Source organism: Pungitius pungitius, chromosome 16 (genome assembly GCF_949316345.1).
Source record: "Pungitius pungitius chromosome 16, fPunPun2.1, whole genome shotgun sequence".
Taxonomy (NCBI): domain Eukaryota; kingdom Metazoa; phylum Chordata; class Actinopteri; order Perciformes; family Gasterosteidae; genus Pungitius; species Pungitius pungitius.
The window spans coordinates 7167789-7182503 of NC_084915.1; the positions used below are offsets into that span (position 1 = coordinate 7167789).

Here is a 14715-nt window from a genome sequence, read left to right on the forward strand (position 1 = left end):
TAGGACGCAGGGAGGTTAAAATGAACGTCTGGAGAATACTTCCTGAGGCCTGAACAAAGTTTTTTGGTCATTTCTATTTTTATGTTTTGCTCTGCATATTAACAATTAATTTATCCGTGTCCAGGTTTAATGATCACATGGAGATACTGTGCAATCCACCACAGCAGTAGACAGCCTAGAAAACACATCTTCCTGAAAATAAAAATATTATTTTCTTTTTCTATTTCCTAGTTATAAGTCTTTTTGTTAGACATATTGTGTTTGTAGGCAGTATTATATGAAATTCATGTGCAATCATTGCAGACATTAGACGGACACTCATCTGTGTGGTGAACATTTTTCGTGTTGATAGAGATATGAGCAATCACTACAATATGATCAACATCGAGGGGGGACCAATAGCATCATAGGATACCATTAATACACAACGCCTCAATACCTCACAGGACGTTTATATGACCCTGCATCCATGTTTATTAAATTGGAGGATTAATGCCTGAAAGTCAACCAGTACGTCGAGGGTCAAAAAGACTAGAAAGGATTCTTTCTGCTCCTCCCCCTTTATGTAGAAGTAAACCCGTTTGAACACATTTTATTCAGAGATCTCCTCTTAAACTTGCACAACATTTGTTTTAATCAGACCCAGATGAGGTCCCTCGCTGGAAATGAATGGGGCTTTGGCCAGCTTTAGTTTATCTCAAGGTTGGTCATGCATGGCCTTCATGGCAGTAAGAACCCAGAGCTGTATGATCCTTGCAGACCCTTCAGTTTCCCTCATGTCCAGCCCGCTCATCTTGAGAATAGCATTCTTAAAGGGTAGGTCAACAATTTATGTTTTTGTACATGCACTCTGTGTGTTTAAGTGACGAAAGGCTCTGGTGGCTGAGAGCTGCCTCATTATAAAGGGTGGGCACACACTTTTCCACATTAATGAGAATGTTTTCTGTATTGTCATTCATCGCTGTGCCTGTGCTGGCAATTACAGCGGAGCAGTGTGCATAATGAGGACTGATTAATTAATTTAGGCCAAACAGGAGGGCTGGCTCTTTGCTAATTACCTCGGAGCATGGCTTGAGCAAGAGCCGGAGACAAGAGGTTGCAGCTGATATCCCCACCTGTGGAACACAACAAGGTAAAAGTAATTGACATGTGGATTTTAGAATTCAGGGTAGAACTGCGTTCCACGTTTGAACACGGTGGGTAAAGTCTGTTTTACAGCTGTGATGTCAGTTTGCTGAGCAGGATCAGACGGGACATCCTGTGTTTTATAGGGTCCTCTTGTGGAGATTCTGAGCATTACTTGCCATTGGCAACTCGACTTGTGCCACGTTAGTTGCCAGGGATATTAATGTCTATTTTTCTTTTTAAAGATAACCTTTTTTTCGGATGTCAAATACATTTTTGAATAGAAGTAGAAAGCAATTTCCATTCTGTGAGAGGTTATTTGTCAAGTTCTTCCGACTTGGCAGGTCAGTGAAGGTGACAAATGCCTGGAGGCTTGAACAAAACACAGCAGTCATCCCCTCATCTGCAGAATTGAGCTTGTGCCATTGGCATGCATGCAAGTTTTCAGAAACTCTCTAAAAGGCAAAATCCTTTAACAAAACATAACCCTAGAATTAAATACCCAAGTCACGTTGTCAGGTTTTTTGCATCACTTCCCATGAAGATTTACCATCTTACCAACACCGGTCACACATTGAACTTTGGATAATAGTACCAGGCTTTTAGCTTTTGTTTAGTGATGAGATGTGCCATTATGTTTTGTACTCGGATGTTGCAGAGCTTCAGCTCAGTCCTGTGCTGGTTCGCACAGCACGGGACATGACTACTTTCCTGCCTGGAGAGAAAACCTTTAGAGGAGCCAGGTGGGATGACATTTGGGTGGAGTGATTGCCAGATTGCTATTGAGAATGCAGCTGAAAAAGCTTGGAGTGAGTCCCCACAGAGTGCTGTTTCATCCTTTTTGTGTTGTCACGAGACCTTCGAAAGCTCCTCAAGCAGACAGTTGGACTACGGTTGTCATCAGAATTGTTCATGAAATGGTGCGACTGGGTTTGTCTTTGTTCACCAAAGAAGGAGATGGGTGTTTTTTTAATCAGATTTCATCATGTTCAATACAATACGGGTTGAAACGTTTTTGATATACACCTTAGTGAGGGCGACCTTGAGTGCGTTCGATTAAGAGTCATTAAGGAAAAGATCCATTTGAAAATTGTCTGTAAATGACTAGACAGTTTTTACTGCAAAACGGGCAGGTGTCGTAATTGTTTTGAGTTCAACGAAATGCAGACCAGAGACTGGACATAATCACATATTGTCCACTGACAGTTCAACATCCCTCCTTCGAGCGTAGTCTAAAAACAAAAAGAAAACCTTGGGAGATACGGTGAAATACAGCGTAATGAAAAGGTAGAGAGACTTGTTGACATGAGCACCAGGCGGACAATAGAGGGAGAAGAGATTTCATTGTGGCACTACCTCTCCTGATATTTCCATTCAGTCACAAAGCGTGAGCAGGCTGCATCTTATCCATCATACACGCCTCAAAAAAGACAAATATATGACAATCAATGTCAGAGTGTGAAAACAGCATTAATATATTCTATGGATTTAATCTTTTGCTCCTGTATGGTATTTTCTAAATGCACATATTTAAATACACATATTATTCTCATGGCGGTTTTGAAATGGAAACTGGCATTTTCATAACCTGTCACTCATCACAGCCTCTTCCTGCTGGAGAACATGGAGGTGTAAATTGTCCCCATAGCTGTCCAACTAACCAGGGGGAGTACCTTGTCACTCAGCCTTTCATTTCATCGCCATTCAAGCAGCCGTCATCTCTTTTGCGTGTCAATCAGGAGAAGCTGAAATCCTGGCTGTGACGTTTTCATTTCAGCACCAGCACACTGCACCTTCACAGAGTGCAATACAGTCATTCTAGCTATGTTATTGCGCCATATTCCCTCTGGGGTCTTTTAATCCTCAACTAGAGCACAATCTCTATTCACTTTATCGTTCTAATTTCATGAACTGTATAACGCTGATTTTCCAGGCTGGTTTATGTATAAGTGGGGGAAGTTGTGAGGAAGAGATTGAGGTGAGGTAAACAGATTAAGGTCATTTGTTTTATCTTATCATAAAAGGGTGTCAAACATAAACAATGAAGCTCCGTCAGAAGCTCCATATTATTTGTGTGTTCCTACAAAACAACATAAGTTAATTTAGTTTGTGCAGTGTATATTAAATATAAGGTTGTGTGGTTTACTCCCATGCGTTCTAATGCTCAAGAAGAGACTTAATCTCAACTCAACTTTTCATTTTAAGTTTCTGGAACAATATGACGCTATAAGTAAAAAAAAAAGAAGATAAATTAATGACATATTGTTTCCAACACGTGGTTCAAATCAGAGTTCACAGGTCAATTTTAATCCTAAATCCCAAATTTTCTTTGGATCTTTTTGGACCAAGCTTAACAAAATATGTTGAAAGCACATGGATATCTTAGTTAAAAGATATTGAGTTGAACTTTCAGCTGGTGAGGCTAAGCGCATAAATAGACCAAAATGTAAACAACCATGGTGCCAACATTTACTAATCCTGCAGGATATGTCCACATTTATACCTCAAATGAACCCCGAGAGTTTCATACAATGTGACTATTGGGTGGTGCAAAAAGGGCGTGTGCCATAACACAAATCCTATAATAAATTAGAAATAGTTGTCCAATCATTCCAGCCTGAGGTGAAACTAGGTCGTTGCACATATGTGGAATATATGCGGAGGCCTGGTGCAAATATGACCATTAATCAGTGACAGTTTTTCCAAAGATCACCGAACTTGCTGGATATTCTTATTTAGGCTTAAGAAAAATGTCCCTGAAAGGCTTCCTGTGAAATAAGACTGACGGGACTTTGAAGGCTCAATTATTGAAAGCTGCATACAGTCTCATGATGGAAGAAGTGCGTGATTGGTCCTACTCCGTCTTTGGGCAGAATTAAACCAGCCGAAAATGACTTTGCTCGGCTTCGTGCCGCCTGAAAGCCTGAATCCCCTTACTACTTATTGCCTGCTGTTTGGATTTTGGCAACTGAACTTCTTCCTTCTGTTGAGCAAAAAAAAAAGGTTTCAGCAGCAATATGTTTTTTTTCGGAATTGTAGATTTATATTTCCAGAGTGATTTGAAGAATATTAACTGATTTCTCTTTTTTTAATTTAATCTTAAATACTGCACTGTATGTGTTACTGGGATGTATTTTAGGGTTCAACTTACCATTGATTGAGTCACAAACATACCTCCATCTCTCATTAGGGTGTTGTGAAATTAGCTTCTCTTTTATTTTCTTCCCAAATAGGGAAACTAGGCATTTTACCAGTACCCTTGCTAGAACAAGATTTCTGTCCATTTCTGCAATCTGAGAAGTCTAATGTACAAATATTTTGACTGTAATTTTGACCTAATGTTCACGAACTCACAACTCATATTTATCAAGGACAAACAAAGACAGGGTAAGAAACAATGACGCACAATTTGACTGAGTAACATTGGAGCAAGATATACAATTTTCTGGCATTGCAACCTGTAATTTGCATTAATGCCAGAAGAAATGAAAGAGAGAAAATCTGTGGGGATATTTATCGACGACAGTTTTTGGAAAACCATGCTTTCCGGAACAGTTTGATTGCTTGTTGAAGAGCTCATGCAGTGGGTGGGTGATTCATGGCCTTAAAAGCAGGGCTTCTACCTATGACGTGCATGAAGAATGGCCCTGTGCCTCTAATTCTGTAAAGTTCTGTTTAACACAGCTTGGGTATGTAACACAAAACAACCATACAGTCATTCTGCGCTGCTGGTTCGACTCCCGCCTCAAGAGACATAAAGAGCAACTACTTCCCCCCGACTATTATATCAGCAGGGAACTACACTTTCTTCAGCACCCATGTGTGTGAATAAATGTCAGGCTTTGCTGGTGTTTCATAAAAGGAGCAAGGACATCCAAATCTCCAAAGGGAAAAGGTTAATGCATTCTTAAGTTAATGATAGCAGAGATCCTGTCCAACTGTGGCTTAGCTGCTTCATATTCAATCTTGTATGCGGATTATTGCGAGATTGTTTTCTGGATTATTATTTACTTATCAGAGGCATTTAGTGATCATTATATTTCTAAAAGCCTTGTTGTCATGCATTGCAGCTTGCTTTTTTGTGAGCAAAATGATCATATTTTATTATGCTCATATATTTGCAGATACGCACTTTGGTACATATTCATGAGACCATGTGAGGGACGAGGGAGACGTACATCATGAATTATTTAGTGTTTACTTCAGATCAGATCTATCCAATATAAACAGAATTAATATTTCCAAGTACTGCTGACATTGCCTTATGCCGTGAGCAATGCTTTCATCAGATATCAATCACTTAACTGTTGAAACTTTGTGCCAAACGCACAGCATTTCTACTATGAAATCCTTCATTTTTAGGAAAACATTGAACCACTTTTCTTATATGTCTCTTCTAGTCTACACGTTGGTAAGAATGACCTGCTGACCTTCTATGATGGGGATGACCTGACGGCGAACATCCTGGGCCAATACAGCGGCACACGTCCACACTTCAAGCTGTACACCTCCATGGCTGATGTTACTATTCAGTTTCAATCGGATCCTGCCACCAACATCTATGGATACAACAATGGCTTTGTGGTCCACTTCTTTGGTAAGACCGTATTTTATATATTACAAAATAAAATGTTTTGTTTGGTTAACTGCAGTCCATAGCTTTCTCTTCAAATGAAATGTATGATAAACCTCTTGTGTAAAATTCGTATAGCCAGACAAATAAGCAAATAACAAAATGATACAAAGCGCGCAATGTAAATCGTTATGTTTTCCTATAAACCACCCAGTTACCAATTATAAGAAAGTCTTGTTTCTCTGTCTCTGCCTCTTTCTATTGATGTGCCACTGCCCGTCTTCTGGCTTATCCCAGGTGCAGAGGATAAGATAACAACAAGCACAGAGACAAAATAATAGGGTACACTTTAAAATCAGCTGTTTTTGCCTGGCGCTTTGTGTTTTTGGCACTGTACTGTACTGTTAGGGAGGCGCTGATTGACTGCTGCCAAACCACAGGCTGCGTTACTCACAGAAAACCTCACAAGGCTCCATTTACATTGTCCTTTCAAACTGCTGCTGTTCAGTGCACACAGACATTTTTGGAGTCCTATCCAACCTCTAGGCAGGAGGTTATTTAAGGAACGTAATCTTTTGTTCTTTAACGATACAAAATAAAGAATGAACATCGCACAAGAAAGTGTAAAAAGAATTTCTATATTCCCAGCAGCAGTATCTTTCCATTCAGTCTCTCCTCTCTTTCACTGCTCCATCGTGAACAGAGGTGCCGAGGAACGACACCTGCTCCGAGCTGCCAGAGATCACCAATGGCTGGAAGAGCACGTCTCACCCCGACCTCATCCACGGCACCGTCATCACCTACCAGTGCTACCCTGGATTTGAGCTGGTGGGCTCTGAGATCCTCATGTGCCAGTGGGATCTCACTTGGAGCGGCGATGTGCCGAGATGTCAGGAAGGTGAGAGGAAGCAAACAACTACTGCTGTTTTCTTCATATGTTCAGCAAGTAAGAGGGAGACCTCCACCTAGATCACATCATGAACTCAAATGATATTGGTTTACTCTACACCTCAAGCTGAAATCTAGAAATATGAAATTGCTCTCACAGATGTTTGTTCATGGTTGCGCGGGAAACATAATATTCCCCAATGGGTAAAATGAATTGCGACTCATTTTCACACTCTTTACACAAATACTGAGAAAGTTACAAATAGGTAAAATAGTGCACACATCACAACCCAAATTAGATTTTTTACTTTTTTATCTCACCATTTTTGCTTTCAATAAGCTTCCTTTCAAATGTCTAAACATATTACATTTTTTTTTAATCTATTTACAGATTATTAAATGATATGCCACCACCTGGTGGTCATGTGTTAAATCACATGTATATATATATATATATATACCGATATGTTATAAGCATGCCGTATCAACTGTGAATGTTAAAAGGATATCCATTATTTTTAGCATTTTTTTTTCTCTAACATTTCTCCTGCTGATTACACACAACCATTTTTTGCTTTCGCGGCCCCCAGTTATGACATGCCAGGACCCAGGAAATGTGGAGCACAGTCACAAGGTGATCACAAGCAACCGTTTCACCGTTGGATCGACGGTGCACTTTGTCTGCAATAAAGGCTACATCCTGTCTGGCAGCAGCCTCCTCACCTGCTACAACCGAGATTCAGCCACACCCAAGTGGAACGAGAGGCTACCAAAGTGTGCCCGTAAGTCACATGAGCCAGAAGGCGCTCTTTCTTTGCTGATAAATAACAACTTGCCTTCTGTGTCTCGGCATGTTGCCTTTTTTATGAGTTCATGTGAGCTCTCAGTGTTCCTACAGTTGAAAAAGATGCCCTGCAAAATGTTTTGACTCTCAGCTGAAAAGTACGAGCCGTGCAGGAACCCCGGCGCCGCCTCCACCAGCGTGCAGAGCTCTGAAAAGGCCTTTTACCAAGCCGGAGAGGTACTCAGCTTCTCTTGCCACTCAGGCTACGAGCTGCAGGGTGATGCCAACATCTACTGCATCCCGGGACACCCGTCACAGTGGAACAGCACTCCGCCTGCCTGCAGAGGTAAACCGTGCACTCTGTGTACCGAACCTTTTGGGTTTTATACAGCTGTCACATGTGACAACTCGGCCATGTTATTATGTGCCCGGGTTGTGTTGCTTTTGTGAATGCAGGGACATGCTTTATATTTAATTGCAACATTATGGACTTTGCTTTGTGTTGCACGACTCATGGTGCAATACTGACTAAACTGGAATTGTATCTTTTTGTAGCAACCTCAATCCAATATGTGAACGAACGCAGGCTGGATGGTGAGTCCTGTTTGGCAACATTGCACATTGTGTCATTATGCTGGTTTTTATTTATGCTCTGCTGGTGACAGCATTGCTGGAGGCATTACATGTTCAGATTCTTCGGTCCTGGTCACTGTGACCTCACATCAGTCCCTTCCTCAAACGATATCTCACAATCACCTTGTGGGAATTTCTACAAATTTGCTAACAACATTGCATATTTCACAAAGCTAATACCTGTTTATGTTTTTTCTAGTTGTAAATATGGATTATAGCATGGAGGGAACCAATATTACCCTCGCAGTTTTAATTCCAACCGCTATCATCTTGGTGGTGGTTCTCGGGATTTATGTCTACTTTGCCAAGTAAGTAGTGACTTTAAAAAGAACAGTTTATTTCATTTGAAATTGAACGTGCCTTCACACACAGTTTCCCTACTCTTAACTTAGACTCCAAGGGAAGACCATCAGAATGCCATCATCCTTGCCACCGTATGACAACATGACAGAAGAGTCAGCTTTCGACAACCCTACATACGAGAGCGGAGTAAGTACAGATGACATGAGCATGCAAGACGTGGATTCACAGAACACCAGTGTTCTGTCCTGATCCATTCCCATCTGGCAGTCACCCCGCTGTCATCCCATCCTCCACCTGCAGAGGGCGCCCACCGCCTCATCTTTCATCAACGTCAATCATCACCAAGATCCACATAGCTGATGATATTTCTGTTAATAATAGAAACAAAGGACAAGCTCACTCTGTGATCATTTTTCATTTTGAATTTCCATACTTCATTAACTTTTAGACTTGCAGTACATCATGCACATTGAGGTACGTCATCTGCTATCCCGTCAAACAGTATTACAGTGTGCCACACATCTATGTGACTTATGTCTTATTTATTCTTGTACGTCGATGTATCCCTGTATTGATCTCAAGTGCTTCCTGTCCTCTTTTTTTCCCCTGCTCCCTCAGCCCTGGCAGTCTCATTCTAGATACTAACTGTCAGTCAGTCCACTTTGGCTGTACTGCTGACAAACTGTGAGGTGAAATGTCTTCCTGGTGCAGAGAGACCATCTCACTTATCATCACTTCTCCCGTTTTGTTTTGACTACAACTCCAATAACTGGCCACACATTCTGATCAGCTGGTTGGTCCTTCTACGATTTGGTTGCCGATCATTGTAAACAAACATATTAAAGTATACATGAGAGAGTTGGCCTCTTGACAAACAAACCTGTTTGTTTCGCCTTTACAACTAAAATATTGCTTAAGATTTGAAAGAATTCTTAGGATAGGATAGATTTTTTTTTCTTCATTTTAGCCTTCACGATTGTAACTTGTTTTTCACTTCAACCGGCCCCTTTTCTGCATTGCATCTGTCACCCTATCATTTCAGTAAGGATAACGTTGAGCTGTCTTGCTTCATTAACTGTTATATGTGTGATTCTATGCCACAGGCATACTGGTCATATTTAGTTGTGTCTATTTAAAGTATAGCAGCTGAACTTCATTTGTGGGAATTATATTTGTTATTTAGTTATTTCTTCAGAAAAGATCAAAGTTGCTAACATAGAATTGTTGGACCAAATGATTTTGTGCGTCTTGTTAGGCTTTCAATGGGTACATAAGGATAATACATGTTAATGGATATTAATAGTTATCCACTCTAAACATATTTAACTATCACTTTTCATGACTTTTCTGTTTTTCTCATACTCACACCAAACTTCGTGTATCTTTCTGTGTTTTATGTTCATTCAAATGTGTAAGACATTACTGATGAACAGTAATTCGTATTAAGTATATTATCATTATGCCAGCACTATAGAGATTATCTATCTTAACCCAAACATTTTTAATAAATCCGGAAAAGTAAGATGCCATTTATTTAAAATATTGTGCATCACAAATTGTACAATCCTCTAAACTATACTATGATTCTATGTTAATTGATTTATCTGTCTGGTATTTACAGGACAAATTAAAACACTTAAAGAGGTGTCCATATAGATCTTAAAGCAAGAATTGCTACAGCTTTGCCTTTTGGGACCCTCTCCACTCTGCCCATCGTTTCCCTCAAAGCTTTTTGTTCACAATTCCTTTTCTTTGCATTTTCCCTTTGTGTGGATAACTGTAAATATATATTTCTCTCCACGGTCAAAATCTGGGAATCTGGGAATCACCATGGTGATATTTTTATAGAGTAAAATGGCCGTTGGTGATTGTACGTTTCGAAGTACTTTTTTTGATGCCCAAATCTAGTAGCAATTAGAGACTGAGGGAAACGGTGCTTTGATTGTCGAGATCTGTTGGGATCAAAATTCCCAACCACTCATCACGCTTTGGAAATTTGCCACCATGTTTTCTTTCTTTTTCTTTGTGTGTATGGGCCTGCTCTTTGTAAATAAACTGCCTGTCCAATAAGAGTGCCTCACAACTGACTATAACCTGACAAGTATCACATGTTTGCAAACTGAATCTTTTGTTTGTCTATTATTTTGTATTTATGGGCCTGATATTATTAGCACGGAGGCTTTCATACAGTTTCTCTTATAGAAACTGAAAGATGATGCTGAATTTACTTTCCTACGAGCTGTTTCAACTGGATATTGCATCAGAGGCTTTCTCACTTAATACTAACGCATTGTTTTCATGTATGACCCATGAGCTACGTATTATTATATTCTTCTGCCACATTGGAGCGCCTGCCTCAAAGGATAAATGGTGATTTTGTTTCATTTTTGTATGTTCCAAAATGTAATTGCGTCAGTATCATTCATTGGACCACGAGATAAGAACCCAGTCATAACTTAAAGCATAGCCTTGATTTACAAGAAGAACTAATGCAGACTATTGAGTCAAACGGCAGATGATTCCTGTGTTGCAATTAAAGTTTTAGTTTGCCAAAATAATCCTGATATAACAGATGGTTCTCAGTTGATGTCACACTTGACCATATGCTTGGGTTCAATCTGTATGTCCTTTATACAAATCTTTTTCCAACATTAAATCTGCTGCAACCGCTCCCAGGAAACCAAATCGCCCCAATCACCTTCAAATATCTATATTCCTCCCATTGATAATAAAATTGATTGTTCCTTAAAGTATTGTTGTTGACTCATTACTTGGAGATGGCGTAGAACTTCCATTGGTCATTAGACCATTCACACTCCTAGGGGATATTTAGATGCACCAATCAACCTAATCCTCGGAGCTTGTTTTTGGTCTGTGGGAAGATGCCGGAGCACCCGGAGAGAACTCAGGCAGACGCGCTCCTCACAGAGAGGCCACTGGGTGGAGCCGAACCCAGGAACTTCAAGCTGGGCCAGCTGCCCCACACCACCGTACCACCTCCCCCCTGGATTTCAAAAAAATGTAAAATAACCGCATAATTTATTTCCACAGGTAAGTGTTTGACCAATTAACAGCCACATTCTCATGTCCACTTACTTTTTTTGCAGATGTGCAATGCCTTAATTAAAAGTCAAGAGACAACATGCCTCTGTAGAAAGTCAAATGTTTGAATCTCAAAAAGTTAATGATGGAGAAAACTTATTTTTAGCTGCTTTGGAACAAGGGTTTTGCTGCTAGCTTATGTCACAATTTACCTGAAATGTGAAGAGTAACGCTTGTGCTGAAAAAGTGAAAATGCAATGTGTAACATTATCTATACACGTTAAATACGTATAATAAGTATGGCCTGGTTGAGCACTCTTGGCAGCAGCATACACAGCACCAATAAAGCATTTGTCAATTAGTGACAAATGTCAGTTAATCTGCCTATAATATGATGGGTGGCACCATGTCAGCGTTACCGTACAGCCCTTGACCTCTAGAGGGCAGCTGGAAACAAAATATGTGAGGACAGACTATATATATATATATATATATATATATTAGGGCCGGGACTTTAGCGCGTTAATTACGATTAATTAATTACAATGTGAATTAAGATTAATTACACAAAAAATAACACATTAAACATTTTTTACGCATTTTTGCACCGCAGAACGTTTCTCACTGGATGAGTTTCGGAGGACCGATTATACTGGAGCACAAACTAGCGTTCATGACTTCAGACAACAACAAACCACAGTGAACATGAACGAAGAAGCTGACGAGACCGTGTCGGTTGGCCCCGTGAATGGGAAATCTTATAATAAACACACGGATGGAAGCGTCGATAAGAGCGTGGTTGTGTGCAAGCTGTGCAACAAGGAATTCACATCGAGCCTCAAGTATCACCTCAACGCAAAACAATTAGCAGCTAGCGTGGACGTTAGTCCGACCCGAGTACAAGGACCCACACCCATCCCACACTGCACCAGATGACTGGTTTAAGGACCAGGGTAACTAAGTCCACGTCTGAAAAAATAACCAATGTTCTGAATGTACTTGAAAGTATTGGTCTACTTAAAAAAACCTAGTTTACAGAAGGTCTACTTACCTATAGGCTACCTGGATTTCTGAAAGTACTATATCTCTAAATATGCTATTTCTACACTGCTGGAATTGGTTGAACAAAAATAAAAATCCATGTGAAAAAAATTACTTCTCACTGTTCGCAGGTCAAATATTTATGCAATTAAAATGCAATTAATTTTGATTAATTAATTACAAAGCCTCTAATTAGATTAATATTTTTAATCGAGTCCCGGCCCTAATAATATATATATATATATATATATATATATATATATATATATATATATAATATTATATATATATTGACCTTACATATATTTATTTATTTAAAAAAAATCTTTTCTGTGACATTTTTTGACCCTACATATTTTGACCCATGACATGACTGGAATGATCTTAGATGCAGCAACCTACACGTCCCTGTCACTAATGCCAAATGTACTTTAAACCTTATCTGGGTTCAACCCTCAAGGGACATGGTGGCTCTTCCTAAATCCTTTTTTAGTTTTGGGTAACTGACATTTATAAAAAATCATAATGGGATATTGCCCCAGAGACGGATTGGTGCATCTTGGAGGATCAACCATGCTTTTCATCCTTCCTGCATTGGTAAAGGCACAAGTGAGTTGAATTTGAATGTAACAGAGAATTGGAGGGTGGATGCACTAAAAAGGGTAAACAAATCTACACCCTGTGCCAGACTGTCAGTTTAAGGTTGTCCACACCCAGTGAGCACAATACGTTATTTCAACGTTGAAATATGGGTAAATTTCTCGATGATGTGTCATGTTGTAACGTAAGGTTGAAAGAGAGACGATAATATAATTAAGATTATCATAATAATGAATGAAGTGGTCGGCGAAATTTGGTCTTCGCAAAGACGTGATTTCAACGCATTTAAGATATTTCTTAGAACGTCATGAATATGGAAATACAGAGTGTGTGTCTGTTACGCCTCCACCCCAGCTCGGGAGAGGAGGCGTAACAAGATGCTTTAGGACAAAATAATGCGGGCCGTTTCAAACATTAGTGGTAAACACGTAACTCTGATCACATCTGTAACGCGCATGCGCAAGCTTCCACCGGGTGCAGCGCGAGGGGAAGTGTGTCCGGGAGCAGAGCGACATGAACGGGCTGATACAACCACGGCTACCGGCCCCAATACTCTGTAAGAACGTGAGTGTTTGAATGAAGCACACCTGCAACTATAACCAGTTATTTTACTTGTGCTGCCCACTCGATACGGGAAAGACTGTTATTTTGGTAAGCTAGTTAGCGTTAGCGCAGATAGTTTGCTAGTTAGCACGCTAGCTTGGAGCATGCTAGCTCAGAGCATGCTAGCGTTCAACATAAACTGGACCAAAAGTAAACCTCCGTGTGTTTGGTGTTGCTTATGCGTTAGGTTGTTGCTGTACCCATATCATATTAATGCCGTTCCCGTTTCATGTAGAAAATACACGTTTTTAAAGCAACGCGGCCTAAACACAGATCGCAGCTGAATTCAACAAGTTGTGGCCTGTAAACAAGCTAGCCAATACATCGTAAGTTACTGCATACTTAAAGACACATTGTAAAGTATGGTACTGTGTAATATACCTGGAAATGTTACTCCAGAAATGCCATAAATTGTTTATAATGTCATAAGTAAACAATCCATAAATTGTTCTTCCCTCCTCACAGGTTCCTGTGGATAGAGGTTACATCTGATGGAGTTTGTCCTTGCAGTTGTCCTGCCTTACACCTGGCGTACTACTCTGAATATTTGAATAATTTCTGTTGTAGGAATTGAACGTACTGTACATCTTTAAGTTGTTCTTTCTGTACACACCCACTCCTCCACTGTTCACCCTTAAGGGTTGTCCAGTTGAAGGGAGTTTTATCTGTGCCGATGTGATGGTTTTGGGACAGGATGCTGCATGTTTAGACTGTAAAGCTCCCTCAGGCTTATTTTTCATTTTGGGTTGAATAAAATGAATTGAATTGAATTAACATGTTGACAAGAGGCATCTGCAACCGAGGGGTGTTCCGCGCATTCTGAATCATTGAGTGACGATGAGGGAGACTGAGCTGATTTCAGGTATACGATCCGGATTCAAGTGACTCAGAGCCAGATCTTGTTACAGAATCTGAAAATGAAGTGCCAATGATTCAGAAAAATGGTTTACAAACACAAAATTCTAAACTAAATGGTTCATGTTGTTGCTCCACTTATAATTTCATAGTTGATTTTCACAAAATATAATTTATTTTTGTATTCTGTTTTGTATAGGAAAAGTGTTTAGTGTTATATTGATATGAATAAATACAAATTAATCAAATTGTGTTGTCCATGTTAAGG

At 39.8% G+C, this 14715-nt stretch overlaps 1 protein-coding gene across 1 annotated transcript in view; it reads left to right on the forward strand.

The window, feature by feature from the left end:
• LOC119215364 (seizure protein 6 homolog) overlaps nt 1-8918 on the forward strand; it is a 72237-nt gene extending 63319 nt beyond the window's left edge. The window contains exons 10-16 of the mRNA XM_037467456.2: nt 5526-5722; nt 6402-6596; nt 7177-7368; nt 7522-7716; nt 7926-7964; nt 8203-8311; nt 8396-8918. Coding sequence (XP_037323353.2) covers nt 5526-5722; nt 6402-6596; nt 7177-7368; nt 7522-7716; nt 7926-7964; nt 8203-8311; nt 8396-8555 — 1087 coding nt within the window. The 3' untranslated portion in view covers nt 8556-8918. The remainder of the gene's footprint in view (nt 1-5525; nt 5723-6401; nt 6597-7176; nt 7369-7521; nt 7717-7925; nt 7965-8202; nt 8312-8395) is intronic.
• The last annotated feature ends 5797 nt before the right edge of the window (nt 8919-14715 follow it).